General features: G+C 63.3%; 1 protein-coding gene across 5 annotated transcripts in view; it reads left to right on the top strand.

The window, feature by feature from the left end:
* The window catches only part of LGR6 (leucine rich repeat containing G protein-coupled receptor 6), an 87,894-nt gene that overhangs the window by 63,731 nt on the left and 9,922 nt on the right, over window positions 1-14,241 (top strand). For 2 of the 5 annotated variants that reach the window (XM_027565874.1, XM_027565873.1), the window contains 5 exons: window positions 9,883-9,951; window positions 11,576-11,647; window positions 11,807-11,878; window positions 12,575-12,643; window positions 13,389-13,460. In XM_027565874.1, the coding sequence (XP_027421675.1) occupies window positions 9,883-9,951; window positions 11,576-11,647; window positions 11,807-11,878; window positions 12,575-12,643; window positions 13,389-13,460 (354 nt within the window). The remainder of the gene's footprint in view (window positions 1-9,882; window positions 9,952-11,575; window positions 11,648-11,806; window positions 11,879-12,574; window positions 12,644-13,388; window positions 13,461-14,241) is intronic. The other 3 variants (XM_027565877.1, XM_027565875.1, XM_027565878.1) reach the window with 2 other exon arrangements.

The following is a 14,241-nucleotide window of genomic DNA, read 5'->3' as shown; positions in this document are numbered from 1 at the left end:
CCTGGATTCTCTCACCTGCACGAGTGAGATGAACACACACACACTCTCTTTTATGCCAGAACAGCAGCACCAGGAGACCAGGGCGGGGTGGGGGCCGGGGCTGCCTGCCCACCCTCCTGCGGCAGGACGAAACCCGCAGACTGGGGGGCGCAGGCCCTGCCTGCTCGGGGAGTCTGATCGCACGGGCCAGGCTGTGGGAACTGGCTCCTGGCTCCCTGAGGCCACCTCACCGTGCAGAGCCTGCAGGGAAGCCTGGCTGCGGGCAGCAGGCACAGACGCCATCCTGCATGCATGCCTCCTTTCTGCTCCCACAGTGAGGGTGCCGGCCCCTTGGGAGATCCAGGTCAGAGTGCTCCGGAGTCCTGCACCTCCACTTTCCAGGCCAGACCCATCCAGAGATTCGGGGCAAGCTGCCCAGGTTTCTGTAGTTCATAAGTGACGGACAGTGGACCCCAAGCCTCTGGCTTCCTGGCGCGTCGCTCCATTCAGTGCCAGCTCCCTGAGCTCAGACCAGTCCCTGGACTTGCCAGGGGCCCAGTGAGAAGGAAAAGGGAGGTTCTCCGAGGATGTTGTCAGGCCCTGAGGTCAGTGTCTGGAAACCATGCCTGCAGGCCCCGGCATGCCCTGCGGAACTGTTGAGGAAAGTCCTAAAAGGCCCGGCTGAACTTACCGGTGAATTTGTTTAGAAAGCTGAAGTTGTTCAGAAAGAAGAGGCCTAACCACCGTGCTCACAGCTGAGCCCGCCCCCACCGGCCTGGGTCTGGGGTCTGACGACTGCAGCCCTGTGAGGACAGAGGGGCCTGGGTTCAGAGCGCGTCGCCTCCCTCTGGCCTCTTTTCACCTCACTGAACGAATCAGAGTAGCCCAGTGCCTGTGCTGCTGGGCTACCCCCGTGAAGGGGCTGGGGCCACGGCGCTTCTAGCCCAGGACCAGCACCCAGCAGAGGTCTGGGGGGACGGCCTGAAGCTGTGCCTCCTCCTTGCGGGCTTTCCAGGATCTGCCTCGCAGAGCGTTCTCATGGCAACAGCAGCCGCCAGGCAAAGGGTCCTCTGCCTCTCGTCCCTGAAACCACCCCGGCCAGCAGACTCTGCCCCAAAGCGGCCTGGCCTGGGCCCTGAAAGCATCCAGCCACATCCCAGGGAGCACCAAAGAGTTCACGCTTCTGAACTGTGGTGTTGGAGAAGACTCCTGAGAGTCCTTGGACTGCAAGGACGTCCAGCCAGTCCATCCTAAAGAAAATCAGTCCTGATTATTCCTTGGAAGGACTGATGCTGAAGCTGAGATTTCAATACTTTGGCCACCTGATGCGAAGAACTGGCTCATTTGAAAAGACCCTGATGCTGGGAAAGATTGAAGGCGGGAGGAGAAGGGGGCGACAGAGGATGAGATGGCTGGATGGCATCACCAACTCCATGGACATGAGTCTGAGTAAACCCCGGGAGTTGGTGATGGACAGGGAGGCCTGGCGTGCTGCGGTTCACGGGGTCGCAAAGAGTCGGACACGGCTGAGGGACTGAACTGACTGAACCTCCCCATTCTGGGCCCGATGGTCAGCTTTGACCAGGGACAGCCCCCAGGCGGCTTTGCACGGAGGTCCTTGCGGGGTCCAGACCCTGCTCTGCCGTTGGCATGCGCCATGTGCAGGTCGCCTGGGCTGTGGGGGCCTCAGTCCCCACAGGTGGAAAGCGGGGAGATGTCTTACAGTTCCCAGAGCCTGGAACGCTGGTGCTCTCTTACGCTGGCTGCCTCAGCCTGTCGTCCCTGTAGCTCCAGATGGACAGCAATGCGCCTTTCCCCCCAGTAGTTAGTTACTCTTATTTCCTCCCTCCCTCCTCCCCGCTTCCCTCCTGCACTGAGTCAGAAGGCGCAGGCAGAGTGTTCCCCGCGCCTGAGCCGGGATCACCTCCTCTGTAGGCTGGGAGCCAGGCATGCCCGGACAGGGATGCCCAGCAGGTTGGGCACAGCCACTGACTAGTTTTCTGTGGCTGCCGTAACAGATTAGACAAACCTTGTGGCTTAAAAACAACTCCAGAATTGTATTTCCCCACAGCTCAGGGGGCAGGGGGTCTGGAGTCGGGTTGGAGGGGGTGGTTCCTCTGAGGGGTCTGCAGCGGAATCTGCAGGAGCCCGTCACATCTGGCACCTGCCGAGGTCCCTGAGGTCCCTGGGCTGGTGGGCGCTCCCTGCAGTCTCTGCGTCCGCTTCTCAAGGCGTCCTGGGGCTCCTCTTTGGGTGAGGACCTTGTTGGCTCTGCTGCCCGCCCTGATAAGCCAGCACTCTTGAGAGGGTCCTTATCTTACATCTGCAAAGACCCTTTCTCCAAGTAAGGTCACAGCTTCCAAGGGTGAGGACTCGGACTTGTCTTTTGGGGGCTACAGTTCAGTCTGCTCCGCTGCCCGCTGGCTGGCACCCGGAGTGCCCTGCCTCTGGCCCAGTCTCAGCCCGCGGCTGCCCGAGGCCAAACCTGGGGACACTGAGCTTTTCCCTTGCTAGTCCTTAATCACCTACGCTTGTGGGCTTATTCGGAGAAGGCAATGGCACCCACTCCAGTACTCTTGCCTGGAAAATCCCATGGATGGAGGAGCCTGGTGGGCTACAGTCCATGGGGTTGCTAAGAGTCAGACACGACTGAGAGACTTCACTTTCACTTTTCACTTTCACGTACTGGAGAAGGAGATGGCAACCCGCTCCAGTATTCTTGCCTGGAGAATCCCAGGGACGGGGGAGCCTGGTGGGCTGCTGTCTCTGGGGTCGCACAGAGTCGGACACGACTGAAGCGACTTAGCAGCAGCAGCAGCAGTGGGCTTATTAGCTGCAAATCTGTGGGGTTTTGTGGCTCATGGAAGAATTTATTGTTCATATAAAACATCTTTTCTCTGGCTTTTCCCCAGAACCACTAATGACTCCTCACAGGCAGAAAGCTGAGCTCTTGGTGTGTCCGCCTGTGTCCCACCCAGGACGACGGTTGATTCTTCTCCGCTGCAGGGCAGCCCTACCTGCTCTCTCTGGGGCAGCCATGGCCACCGTGCTTGTCACGGCTCCCCTGCCAGCCTGCGGGCCCCGTGGGTCCTGCACCCCAGGCCCTGCTCGAGCTGGTCCGCAGTGGGGTGGGGGAGGTGGTTGAAGGAGGGCCTGTAGACCGCTGGGCTGCAGGTTTCCGGAGGACGCCGTGGAGAGAGGCCTGGGGGGCTGAGGTCTGGCCCCCAGCGCCCACGGGAAGGAGGCGGGGACTGCCCTCTCTTCTGCTTCTTCAGTTCACTGGCTCCGTGCACGCTGCTGGGTGTGTAGTGTGTGCCAGGCCCCTGCTGTAGGCTCAGAACATTTATGAACCAGAAAGTCATAACCCTCGTCACAGACTACGCGGCTCTAAGGCCAGAACCAGGCTTAAAGATCCACAGCCCGGGAGCGGCCCCGATCCCGTCACACCGTCTAGCTCGGAGAGACACTCAGCGGGTGGTCCCTCGTCCCTGCCTGACTCGGGGTCCCCCCCACACGCACTGCGGCCTGGCCTCGGGGCCCCTTCTTCAGGCCGCTGCATTCCACCGTGACCTGCACGGACGGCCCCGCGTCCTGGTGGTCCAGCTGAGGGGTGCTGCCGCGGGCACCCGCCTTCACCTACAGAGCCGGGTCCTTCTCTGAGCATCACATCTCAGAGCACCCGGGGCTTTTCTGGGCAAGGTGGTGAGAATGTAACGAGGCTGCAAACCTTGATGCAAATAACCTGGGAGGACCCAGAGGTGGAGGAGGCTTGTCGCCCACGGGTGGTCGTCTGCCCGCAGCCCAAGGGGGCGGGGAAGGGAATGCTCAGGACGAGGCGGTGACTGAAACACCAGCGGCTGCCACGCAGGCAGCAGGCGTCAGGCAGAGGTGGAGCCCCAGCGCCAAGCACCCCAGGGATGACCCCTGGCCTGCTGAGTGTTTTCTCTCTGCCAGTCGAGGCTTCTCGGGGCCCTCCTGAGGGCAGGGCAGCATGGGCCCTCGGTGTCGGAACAGCAGCTCCCTTATGGTCAGCAGGACTACCCCGTCAGGGACAGTCCAGGGTGTCTTTCTGGCAAAGAAGAGGGCGGAGGTGGAGGGAGGCGGAAGGGCAAGTTCCTCTCTCGGTAGAAAGGAGGACGATGTGCTGACTGCTGCCTTTGTTGATGGGTGGCCTGGTAGGCAGGCTGTTAGACAGGAAAGCAGCCTGTTGGTCCTGAAGTTGCGCCCGTGTGCCCTGAGCGTGTGGAGTCGCTCCTGTCGGTCCTGAAGTTGCGCCCGTGTGCCCCGAGCATGTGGAGTCGCTCGGGGCTCGGGCTCAGCAGTGCAGAGGTGCTTGTGCTCGCCGCGTGTGGCCGCCCTGCATCCTGGCCGTGGGGATGAAGAGGGCTCAGGGTTTATAGCCTCAGAAACATCTGGGCTCCCCCACATTCCCCCACGCATCTTTGTCTGTCATCTGGCGATTACCATTAGCCTTGAGAGTAAAAATGTCAGCGGAAGCCCCATTAATGATGGTAACCTCTGGACGACTGTGGAAAGTGGAGACCAACTTGTGGGTCTGTCCTCCGCTCCGGAGCCTCGTGTCCAGGAAGAGGGAGCAGGAGAGAAGCCCTCTCTACACGCTCTGGGCCTGGTGGACAGGGCCCCTCGCGCAGTGGGCGTCCCCGGAGGAGCAGGTGGCGAGCAAGCCCAGCAGAAGTCAGCGCCTGGCCCAGGGGATGCTGCTGGCCCCCGGCGATCGGCACTCTCCCACCTGCTCCAGAGACGAAGACGCACAGAAGACCCGGCCTCCAGCTCAGGCACCTACCTTGACCTGCTTGCGAGCAGCTGGGGAAGCCAGAACCCCTCTGCTCACCCTCTCTCCCACTTTCCCTAAAGCCTTGCTGTGGCCCTGCTTCCTGGAGCCCAGCGGGACGCACTCTGGGTAGCTCCGAGACGTGTGAGCCTGGAGCCGAAAGAGCAGTGCCAGCTTCGGGGTCCTGCTCTGATGGGCAGAGGTCCACAGCTTCTCTCTGAGCCTCAGTTCCTGATCAGTAAAATGTTGGGGCTGGACAAGGCGACGGTAATCCCGCCGGCTCTGCTCCGAATCCACAGTGCGGCTCTGTGGACTCCAGGAGCGGCCACTGCTGCACAGCGGACGGAGGGAGACCCGGGAGGCAGTCCTGGCACATCCCTGGCCACATTCGCCAACACTGTCATCCTGTTGGGCTTGGCTGGATGAGCAGACGAGGGGAAGGACAAGCCACGACAGCTGCACTTCCACACCAAGCTCTGGCTGGAGGTGGGAACCAGCTCCCTTTAACCTCAGCCCTTCCTCTCCTGCACCCGGCTCCAGGAGCCGCAGACGAAACAGCTCTGGGCTGTGGCTGATTCCAGGCCATTAAAGAGAATGGACTCCACAGCCTTCAGGAGTTTTCCAGCTGAGGTTTAAGGCCCTGTGAATCACCGGCTACAGAGGAATTGGCCTTCCACCAGGGAAGGCAGGCTCAGTCCTCAGGAGCCCTCAGGTCACCACTGGCCCGAGGGCCCAGGGGGTCAGACCATCGCCCTGACGGTGGATATCGCACACACGGCCGGTGCCTCGGCTTCGGAAGCCCACAGGGGATCCCGTCTGCTTCCTGATGACAGCAGGCTTCTGGTCTCCCGGGCAGACAGTATGAACCAGGAGGAGGACGCTGTGAACCAGGACAGCCCCGTGCTGGACGCACGCGCCCAGGGCCGCAGTCCGAGCATCCTCTCCTCGAGCTGCTGTCAGGGGTGGCCTCCCTCTGCACGTGTTCCTCTTTGCAGAACAGAGGCAATAACAGTAGCTGCCTTGAAGGCCTGGCATGGGAAATGACCTGCAACGGCGGAGCAGCTCGAACCCGACCACAGTTGCCACCGTCTCATCAGCAGTGTTACCCCACCAGCATTTTCTCCTGTCTCACCTGACCGGGTTGCTAGAGAAAACAACAGAAAAGTTCCGGAAGAGGGAGTGAGCTGTTCTGACCCAGGGACAGGGTTGGCTTCAGGAGGTAGCACTCCAAGGGGGCCTAGGGCTGGGAGCCCTGAAGGTGTGGGGCAAGGGTGTGGGCCGAGGGCCCAGGGGTCGCAGCTGTACCGGGAAGGGGAGACTCCACCAGGTGAGACGGTTGGTGGAGCTGAAAGGTCACTCCAGGGGTCGGAGCCCATGAGGCACGGAACGCTGCTCTGTGAGTCATGAGAAGGCTTCTCCAAGCGTCTGGAAGGGTGACAGCCTCTGCTTCCCACTTTAGAGACATCTCTAAGGCTGGTAATAATGCTCAAAATTCTCCAAGCTGGGCTTCAACAGTACATGAACCTAGAACTTCCAGATCTTCAAGCTGGATTTAGAAAAGGCAGAGGAATCAGAGATCAAATCGTCAGCATCTGTTGGATCATAGGAAATGCAAGGGAATTCCAGAAAAACATCTGCTTCACTGACTATGCTAAAGCCTTTGACTGTATGGATCACAACGAACTGAAAAATTCCTAAAGAGATGGGAAAACCAGACCAACCTGCCTGCCTCCCGAGAAACCTGTATGCAGGTCAGGAAGCAACAGAACCAGACGTGGAACAATGGACTGGTTGAAAACAGGGAAAGGAGTCCGTCAAGGCTGTATATTGCCACCCTGCTTATGTGACTTATATGCAGAGAACATCAGGCGAAATGCCGGGCTGGGTGAAGCACACACTGGAATCAAGATTGCCGGGAGAATTAATAATATAAAAAGTATCAATATCTCAGATATGCAGATGACACCACGCTTACAGCACAAAGTGAAGAAGAACTAAAGAGGCTCTTGATGAAAGTGAAAGAAGAGAGTGAAAAAGGTGGCTTAAATCTCAACATTCAGAAAACTAAGATCATGGCATCTGGTCCCATCACTTCATGACAAATAGAAGGGGGTAAATGAAACAGTTAGAGGCTTTATTTTCTTGGGCTCCAAAATCACTGTGGATGGTGATGCAGCCGTGAAATGAAAGACGCGTGCTCCTTGGAAGAAAAACTATGACCAACCTAGACAGCATATTAAAAAGCAGAGACATCACTTTGCTGACAAAGGTCCGTCTAGTCAAAGCTATGGTTTTTCCAGTAGTCATGTATGGATGTGAGAGCTGGACCATAAAGGAGGCTGAGTGCTGAAGAATTGATGCTTTCAAACTGTGGTGTTGGAGAAGACTCTTGAGAGTCTCTTGGACTGTGAGGAGATCAAACCAGTCAATCCTAAAGGAAATCAATCTTGAATACTCATTGGAAGGACTAATGCTGAAGCTGAAGCGCCAATAGTTTGACCACCTGATGCGAAGGGCCGACTCAGTGGAAAAGACCCTGATGCTGGGGAAGATTGAAGGTGGGAGGAGAAGGGGGCAACAGAGGATGAGATGGTTGGATGGCATCAGCAACTCGGTGGACATGAGTTTGAACAAACTCCGGGAGATAGTGAAGGACAGGGAAGCCTGGTGTGCTGCAGTCCGTGGGGTTGCAGAGAGCTGGACAGACTTAGTGACTGAACAGCAACAGCAACAACTTGGCCAGTGGGCCCCAGACTCGAGGGCAAGCCCTGGAGTGACGCTGGGTCGGCGCAGGGCCCAGGAGCGGCCGCCAGTAGACCAAGGCCCAGGGCGTGGCGCAAACCGGGGAGGAGTTTAGGGCTTTATTCCTGGACCGTGTGCTTGTCGCTGAGGGTGGGGGCCCCGTCTCCTCAGCAGGCGGCCCTCCTCCACGTGGTGGCGTGGGGCCTAGGCGTGCCCAGGGCTCTGGCACTTGGCCTCCAGCTGGTGGAAGTGGGGGGAGGCCACAGGGCAGGCTGGGTGCTTTGTAAAGCCTGCCCTCCTGGTTTTGTGGGGAGGACCAGCCCTGTGGCCACGCCGACCGCGGGGAGCCAGAACCCCGAGATCCCGGCCACTCCTCCTATCACCAGGGATGGGGATGCGGGACAGAGCTTCCTGTGGCCGTGGGGAGGTCCCATCTGGGCCGCTGACACGGCGGCCAGCACTCGTGACTGCGCAGTTAGAGTGTGGCCCGTGACGCTAAGCACGAAACCCTCCACGTTGTGAACGTGTCACACGCGTGTGCGGCCAGCGGGGCTGGTGGCTGTGGCCCTGGGCAGTGTGGCTGCAGACAGAGGGGATGGGGGTTTGGAGTGGATGCAGCGGTCCCCGCCGTGGCCAGGCCACGCTGGGTGTGGTCTGGAACCTTCTCCAGTGCCTGTGCTGCCTTCCCTTGGCTGTAATACGGGTGAACCATGAGCAGTGCCCGCAAGCCCGCAGGGGAAGGCTCGGAGCTGGCGAGGGTGTCTGGGGATCCCGTCAAGCAGGGAGAAACCAGGCTGGACAGCGTGCGTTCCCCTGCCTCCCCTGGAAACAGTGCCGTTTGCTCAGCCGTGGCCCCGCCTCCCCCCCACCTCCTGCAGACCACGCTCTCCGCCTGAGGTCCAGCCTGCACCCACACCTGGACCAGGGCCATGACCCATGGAGCCTGCAGACCCACCTGTCTGCCCCGAAGACCCGCCTGTGCCTGCACCTGCCCTGCGCCCCCGCCGCCTGCAGCTCCGTCCGCACAGGCCGGCACCTGGGCAGGCGGGACCCACCACATCCGGCCGCAGCCGCTCGGCCTGCTGTCTAGACGGCGCTTCCCATCCACCTCGCTGCCACCCACTCTGCCCGGGTGGGCGTCCGTGTGTCTCGGGCCGGCAGCAAATGCCCTCCGCCCCGAGCTGGTTCCTCGGGGGGCAGAGAGCTGGCAGGGGTGTTCCTGGGCAGTTAGACCAGAGGCAGCGTCCGCGCGGCCCCCTGTGAAGCAGGGCTTGGCAGCTACCCAGGTTCTCGAAGCTGCGTAGACGTCCAGATGGGAAACGCAGGCCACCTCTGGCGTGCGGTTTGCAGAATCTTTTAGACATCTGCACCGTTTTTATTCTCCCACGTATTCCTGTAAACACAGCCGGTTGGTTTACATGCCTTTCCCACTGTCTGTCAGGCCGTTCCTGGCAAAATTCCTGACCAGAGGCTGGCGAGAGGGCTGGGACCGCTCAGTCCGGGGAAGTGTGTGAGGCCCGGGCAGCGAGCCCCCAGGGGCCCGCCCCAGCCTCCTGCCCCAGCAGCCGAGGGCGCCGCCCAGGGTGTGCTGGTGCCTCTCAAGCCCGGGTGCCTCCGGGCAGTCCGTGCGTGTCTCTTGGTTGCGCCGTCTCCACCTTTCCCTGACTCACTTGTGGAGGCGACAGGTCTGCTGGCCGCGGCTCTGTGCCAGGGCCCTTCTGGGGTTTCAACTAGAAAAGAGCAAAGCTTGTGCCTTCAGGAGCTTGCATTCCAGTTGGTGGAGAGAATGTCTCTGTCAGACATTAGCGTGTCTCGTGAGGAAAGGCACGTGGAGTGTCTCGTCACTGCCCCGTGGACGCCCCCCAAAGCCCTGATCCGTGGTGTGAATGATGCACATGACTTCTCGCGGACCCCTGTGCCCGTCGCCCAGTGGCGGGGCATCCACTCGGGGCCGGGGCCAGGGGCCTGGGTGCTGGCCATCAGCAGGACCCCCGAGGCCATCATCCCACGCGGGGCAGCGGACCAGCCGGGCTCCCTGCATGGTGGGGGAGCGCCTTTCTGGATTGGGTTGTAGCGCGGGGCTGGGGTGGGCCCGGGGGGTGTCCAGGCCTCTCCCCCGCCCCAGCAGCTGCAGTGTTAACCTGCCCCTGCTCCCGGGCCCCTCCTAGCCGCCACTGTCCCCGAGGCCTGAGACTCTCTTCTCAGCCCAGGGCCCTCCTGAAGGTCTGGTTCTACGTATCAGCACAGTATTCCCGCAGACGGATCTGTGGCCAGGCAGGCCCTCCCTTCAGCCAACCCAGAGCCCAGCGTCTGTTTCCCGGGCCCCGAGCCCCGGGAGCCCCCACAGTGACCGCCCGCCTCCTTTCCAGAGACCTGAACTGCAACCAGCTGCACGAGTTCCCCGTGGCCATCCAGACGCTGGGCCGCCTGCAGGAACTGTAAGCGCCACTGTGGGGTCCGGGCTGTCCTCTGTGTCCGCGGGCCCCCACGCCCTCACCTCCCAAGGTCGTGACTCCCTCCCCCCAGGTCAGGGGTCACAGGCCTCACTGCTCGGCCCGGAGCGTCTCCAGCTGGGCCGTCAGGGGAGCTGGGCCCTTCCGGCCTGGGAGAGCGAGGCTGGCCCCGCCTGGAAGGCCTGGGAGTGGGCCTCATTTGTACCTTGGGGCCCCTCCTCAGCCCCCACCCCCGGGGGTGACAACGAGCCCAGCTTGTCTTAGTCTCGGATGGGTTGCTCAGCACCTGCTCTGCAGGGTGCCTGCCGGATGCACGCTGGGGTGAGATGGTCGGAGGTGTGCCCAGGCCCCCGAGGACACAGCTCAGGGCAGGACAGGGCGGCTCAGGGCCGGCGTGTAGGTCCAGCCCTGGACTGTCTCCTCAGCGACGATGGTCTGGTGTCCAGAGGGCACTGCCGGCTGACGGGCCTGAGGTCAGCCTTGGAGGCTGCGTGTGGTCAGGGGGCGATCAGGGAGGGAGAACGAAGGTGGAAAGGCTGACAGGAGATGGGCGGGGAGGGGGCGGCCCGGGGTTGGGAGGCAGCCTCTGTGGGGAGCGGCCACCAGGCAGCGGGCCGGGGTCTGCGTGCGGCCGGTTCAGGCGGCAGAGGTTTGGAGCTGGAGCCCGAGCCCCCAGGCCACGCAGGGTCTGCCCCGCTGCCACCTGTGACCTTGGGTGCCAGGTTCACGCCACCCTCACCCAGTCCAACGCTGGCAGGGATGCCAGGCGGTGGGCATGGGGCCGTGGGGGAGGGTCCCAGGGGAACGGCTGCCTGTCCTCGGGGCCCGGAGCCCCAGATGAGGGATACTGCTCTGGGGAGGGCGTGGGGCTCCGGGGTGTGCAGGCCGGGGCACCAGGAGCAGCAGCCCGGGTGTGTGTGTGTCTGTCCATCCACGGCGGCCTGAGGACGGGGCTCGGACCTCTGGCCCTCAGGGCTCGGACCTCTGGCCCTCGGGGCTCAGCACAGCCCTGGACGAGAAGTGGGTGATCAGACATGAGAGGGGCGGACTCCCGCGGGGCCCTGCACGAACTCGGCAGGCAGGCGGGCACTGGTAGGGGGCAGTTTAGTGACTGAGGGTGTCGGGGCAGTTCAGAGAGGACTGTGCATCCCAGTCCAGTGTTGACTTTGGACGGTTATCCCCGACGCCAGACCTGCCGTTCCCGGCTCCCAGAGCCCGGCACTCGGTGGGGGCTCCACCCACCAGTTCTCCTATTCAGCCATGGGTGTCCACCCGCCCCGGCCCTCCCCTCCGTGGGTCTGCTCCCCAGTTCATGGCCTTGAGACCAAGCCCGCCTGCCTTTGGCGCCCGCGTCTCCTCCGGGAGCCCCTGTCTCTCTGTGCTTCCCCACGTGCCCTCCCGGGGACCCTGCAGAGCTCTGCCCTCGGGGTCCAGGCCTGCTCCTCTCCGCTCTCACCCCCACCCCCAGCCTGCTGGCTCTCCTTCCCAAGGATGGAAGAGACGGGAGGGGGTCCCCGGGGTCCCCGGCTGCGTCCTTCTGGCCCCAGCCTTCTTGTCTGGCTGCCGGAGGGCGTCCTGGGGTCTCCCTGATGCCTGTGTCGTCCCCCAGGGGTTTCCATAACAACAACATCAGGGCCATCCCAGAGAAGGCCTTCCTGGGGAACCCTCTGCTGCAGACCATGTGAGCCCTTGCTCCCCTTGGGGGCGGGCGTGGTTGGCGCGTGGGATGGGGGTGCTCCCCATGTGCTGGTTCCGGTCTTGGGGGCAACAGGGCGGGCGGGGGGAGCGGACATGTGCCTCGCCTGCTGGGAGGGCAGCGAAGATCTTGTCTGTCCTGCAGACACTTCTATGACAACCCGATCCAGTTTGTGGGGCGGTCGGCATTCCAGCACCTGCCTGGGCTGCACACCCTGTGAGTTGGCGCCCCCTCCTCGATCCCCCGGTCGGGATCCTGCTTGTGTGGCCCCGGAGCCTCGGCCTCGACCCCCGGGCGCCCCACGTGTGGGTCTTCAGAGAGCCTCTCTCGGGACACTGCGCACACGGCAGCCTGGGACCGCCCCGAGTCTGTGGGGCACAGGCTGCACCTTCACGCGCCCCCAGCCTCACCTGGAGGCTGGCGCTGGGCCCCAGGCCCTCTTGCTTGGGCGCAAGCCCAGGGCTCCTCTGGGTCGGGCAGCGCACGCCCTGCTGGGCTCTTGTCCCATGCGGGCCGTATGGCCCCTGGGCTGGGGTGCCCGGTGCAGAGGGTACCAGCAGTGACCCTCGGGCAGTCCCGCTGCCCGGCTCCAGGGAGCAGCCTCTGCAGCCAGAACTTCCCCAGAAGCACGCAGGCCACTGCTCTGAAACGGGGCAGGTCCCACGGGCCTCACCTGGGCCAGGCTGGATGGAGCTGACCTGGCCTCCTGGGCGTCTGCCTCCCCCGGGACCAGAAGGTCCAGGGTCACTGGTGGGAGGTCGGGGGGCCCCTGGATGCTGACCTCGCCCTCTGGTCAGTGGCTGGGGGTCGGGGGCCCCCTGAATGCTGACCTTGCCCTTTGGTCACTGGTGGGAGGTCGGGGGGCCCCTGGATGCCGACCTCACTCTCTGGCCTCTGATGCTCTGCCCCCAGTTCCCTGAATGGTGCCACGGACATCCAGGAGTTCCCAGACCTCAGAGGTACCACCAGCCTGGAGAGCCTGTGAGTGGATGCCCCCCACCACACCCTCAGCCCCCAGATCCCCCAGACTAGGCTCCCCGAGGTCTGGCCGTCTGCTCCAGCCTGGCCAGGGGCCCACACCGCTTCTGCTAGGGGCAGGGCAGGCAGTTTTGGGGGAGGGGGCCACTCCCATCCTGGGGTTTCTCAGAGTCCCTAACCCACGGAGGAGCGCAGAGGACCTGTGAGGGGCGGAGGGCTGTGACGCCCACCTCCTTGGCCCCCTGGCTCCCACCTAAGGTCCTGTAGTGTCGGGGTGTGGGGGGTCCTTAGAGCTTAGCGGGCCCCCCGCTCACTGTGAGAGAGGGGTCAAGCAGTCAGGGGACCCCAGAGCTGGAAGCTCCCCTGAGGGACGGCGTGCTCCCCGAGGATGCCCTTGGCTCAGCTCTTCTCGGGACAGCGGTGCCCAGCCTGCCCGCCCCCACCCTACTCCCCGGGTCTCCCCACCAGCTCTCTGGGCACAGGGGCACAGGCGAGGGGCTGGGTCCCCGGCCCCACATGGGCTGGGTTTCCGTGCACACCTGTCCGTGGCCCCACGCGGGCTGCAGAGTCCAGCCCCTGTGTGGTGGGGACATGGGGACCCTTGGGGGGCGTGGTGGGGGTGTGGCTGCAGGACGGCCCCCTCCTTCCGAGGCACCCCCGCCCTGGGCCCCAACTCCTGTCGGTGCCGAGCTCCAGACAGCAGCAGGCCAAGCGGAGGCGGCTCGGTGCAGGCCTGTCGTCCTTGCAGGACGCTGACCCGCGCAGGGCTCCAGCGGCTGCCCCCGGGGATGTGCCAGCAGCTGCCCAGGCTCCGTGTCCTGTGAGTGCCTCCCTGCCCTCCCCGTGGCCGTGGCCCGGCCCAGCCCCTCCGGCCTCCGCCCCTGGGGCACTCTCTGCTCTTCCTGGTGGGTGGGGGAGCTCTGGCTGAGAGAGCTGCCCAGGAGTGACCGGGCCGCCTCTCCCAGTTCCGGGAGCAGCCCGGGTGATCATAGTCAGACCAGGTCTGAGGCCCAGCTCCGCCACTTCCTGCCAGGCAAGGCCCGGCTCTCCCTTCAGTGGTCCTGACCTCCTGCTTGTCATCTGGGGACGTTTCGGAGGGTGGGAGGCACCTGGCAGGTCCCTCTGGAGTGGTTCTAGTAAGTTTTCCGAGTCCATGAAGGAAAATGCGCCCTTCCGGGACCTCAGAGGTGCTTCAGTGTTCAGTCACGGGCGAGGGGTCCCGCTGGGCCTGGGTGCTCACTGCCGCCCCCGGCTCAAGACGGGGTCCAGCCTGCCACCAACAGGCGGTGCGTCCTTGGGGGTCCTGTCCCCTCCTGTGCCTCAGCGGGATGAGGGGTTGCCAAGGGATCCCCAAGGGTGTCAGCTCCACGCCTGAGCCTCGGCCAGCTGGCGCGGCAGCATGCGGGCCTTGCTGGCGCCTCAGCACCCCCTCAGCTCCTGCGCCCCAACCCTGGGCCCTGGCTGCATCCCCCAGGCCTCCTGTGGATGAAGCGGCCCTCGCCGCCCCTACAATGTGGAGGGGAGTCCCGAGGACCCGGTCGGGGTGAGGAGCCTGCCCAGCCGTGTCCCTGGTGGCCGGCTCCCCTCACCATCCCCGCCTG

The sequence above is a fragment of the Bos indicus x Bos taurus genome, chromosome 16, assembly GCF_003369695.1.
Source record: "Bos indicus x Bos taurus breed Angus x Brahman F1 hybrid chromosome 16, Bos_hybrid_MaternalHap_v2.0, whole genome shotgun sequence".
Taxonomy (NCBI): domain Eukaryota; kingdom Metazoa; phylum Chordata; class Mammalia; order Artiodactyla; family Bovidae; genus Bos; species Bos indicus x Bos taurus.
The sequence above is the reverse complement of the archived record's forward strand: the minus strand, read 5'-3'. Positions and strand labels throughout refer to the sequence as shown.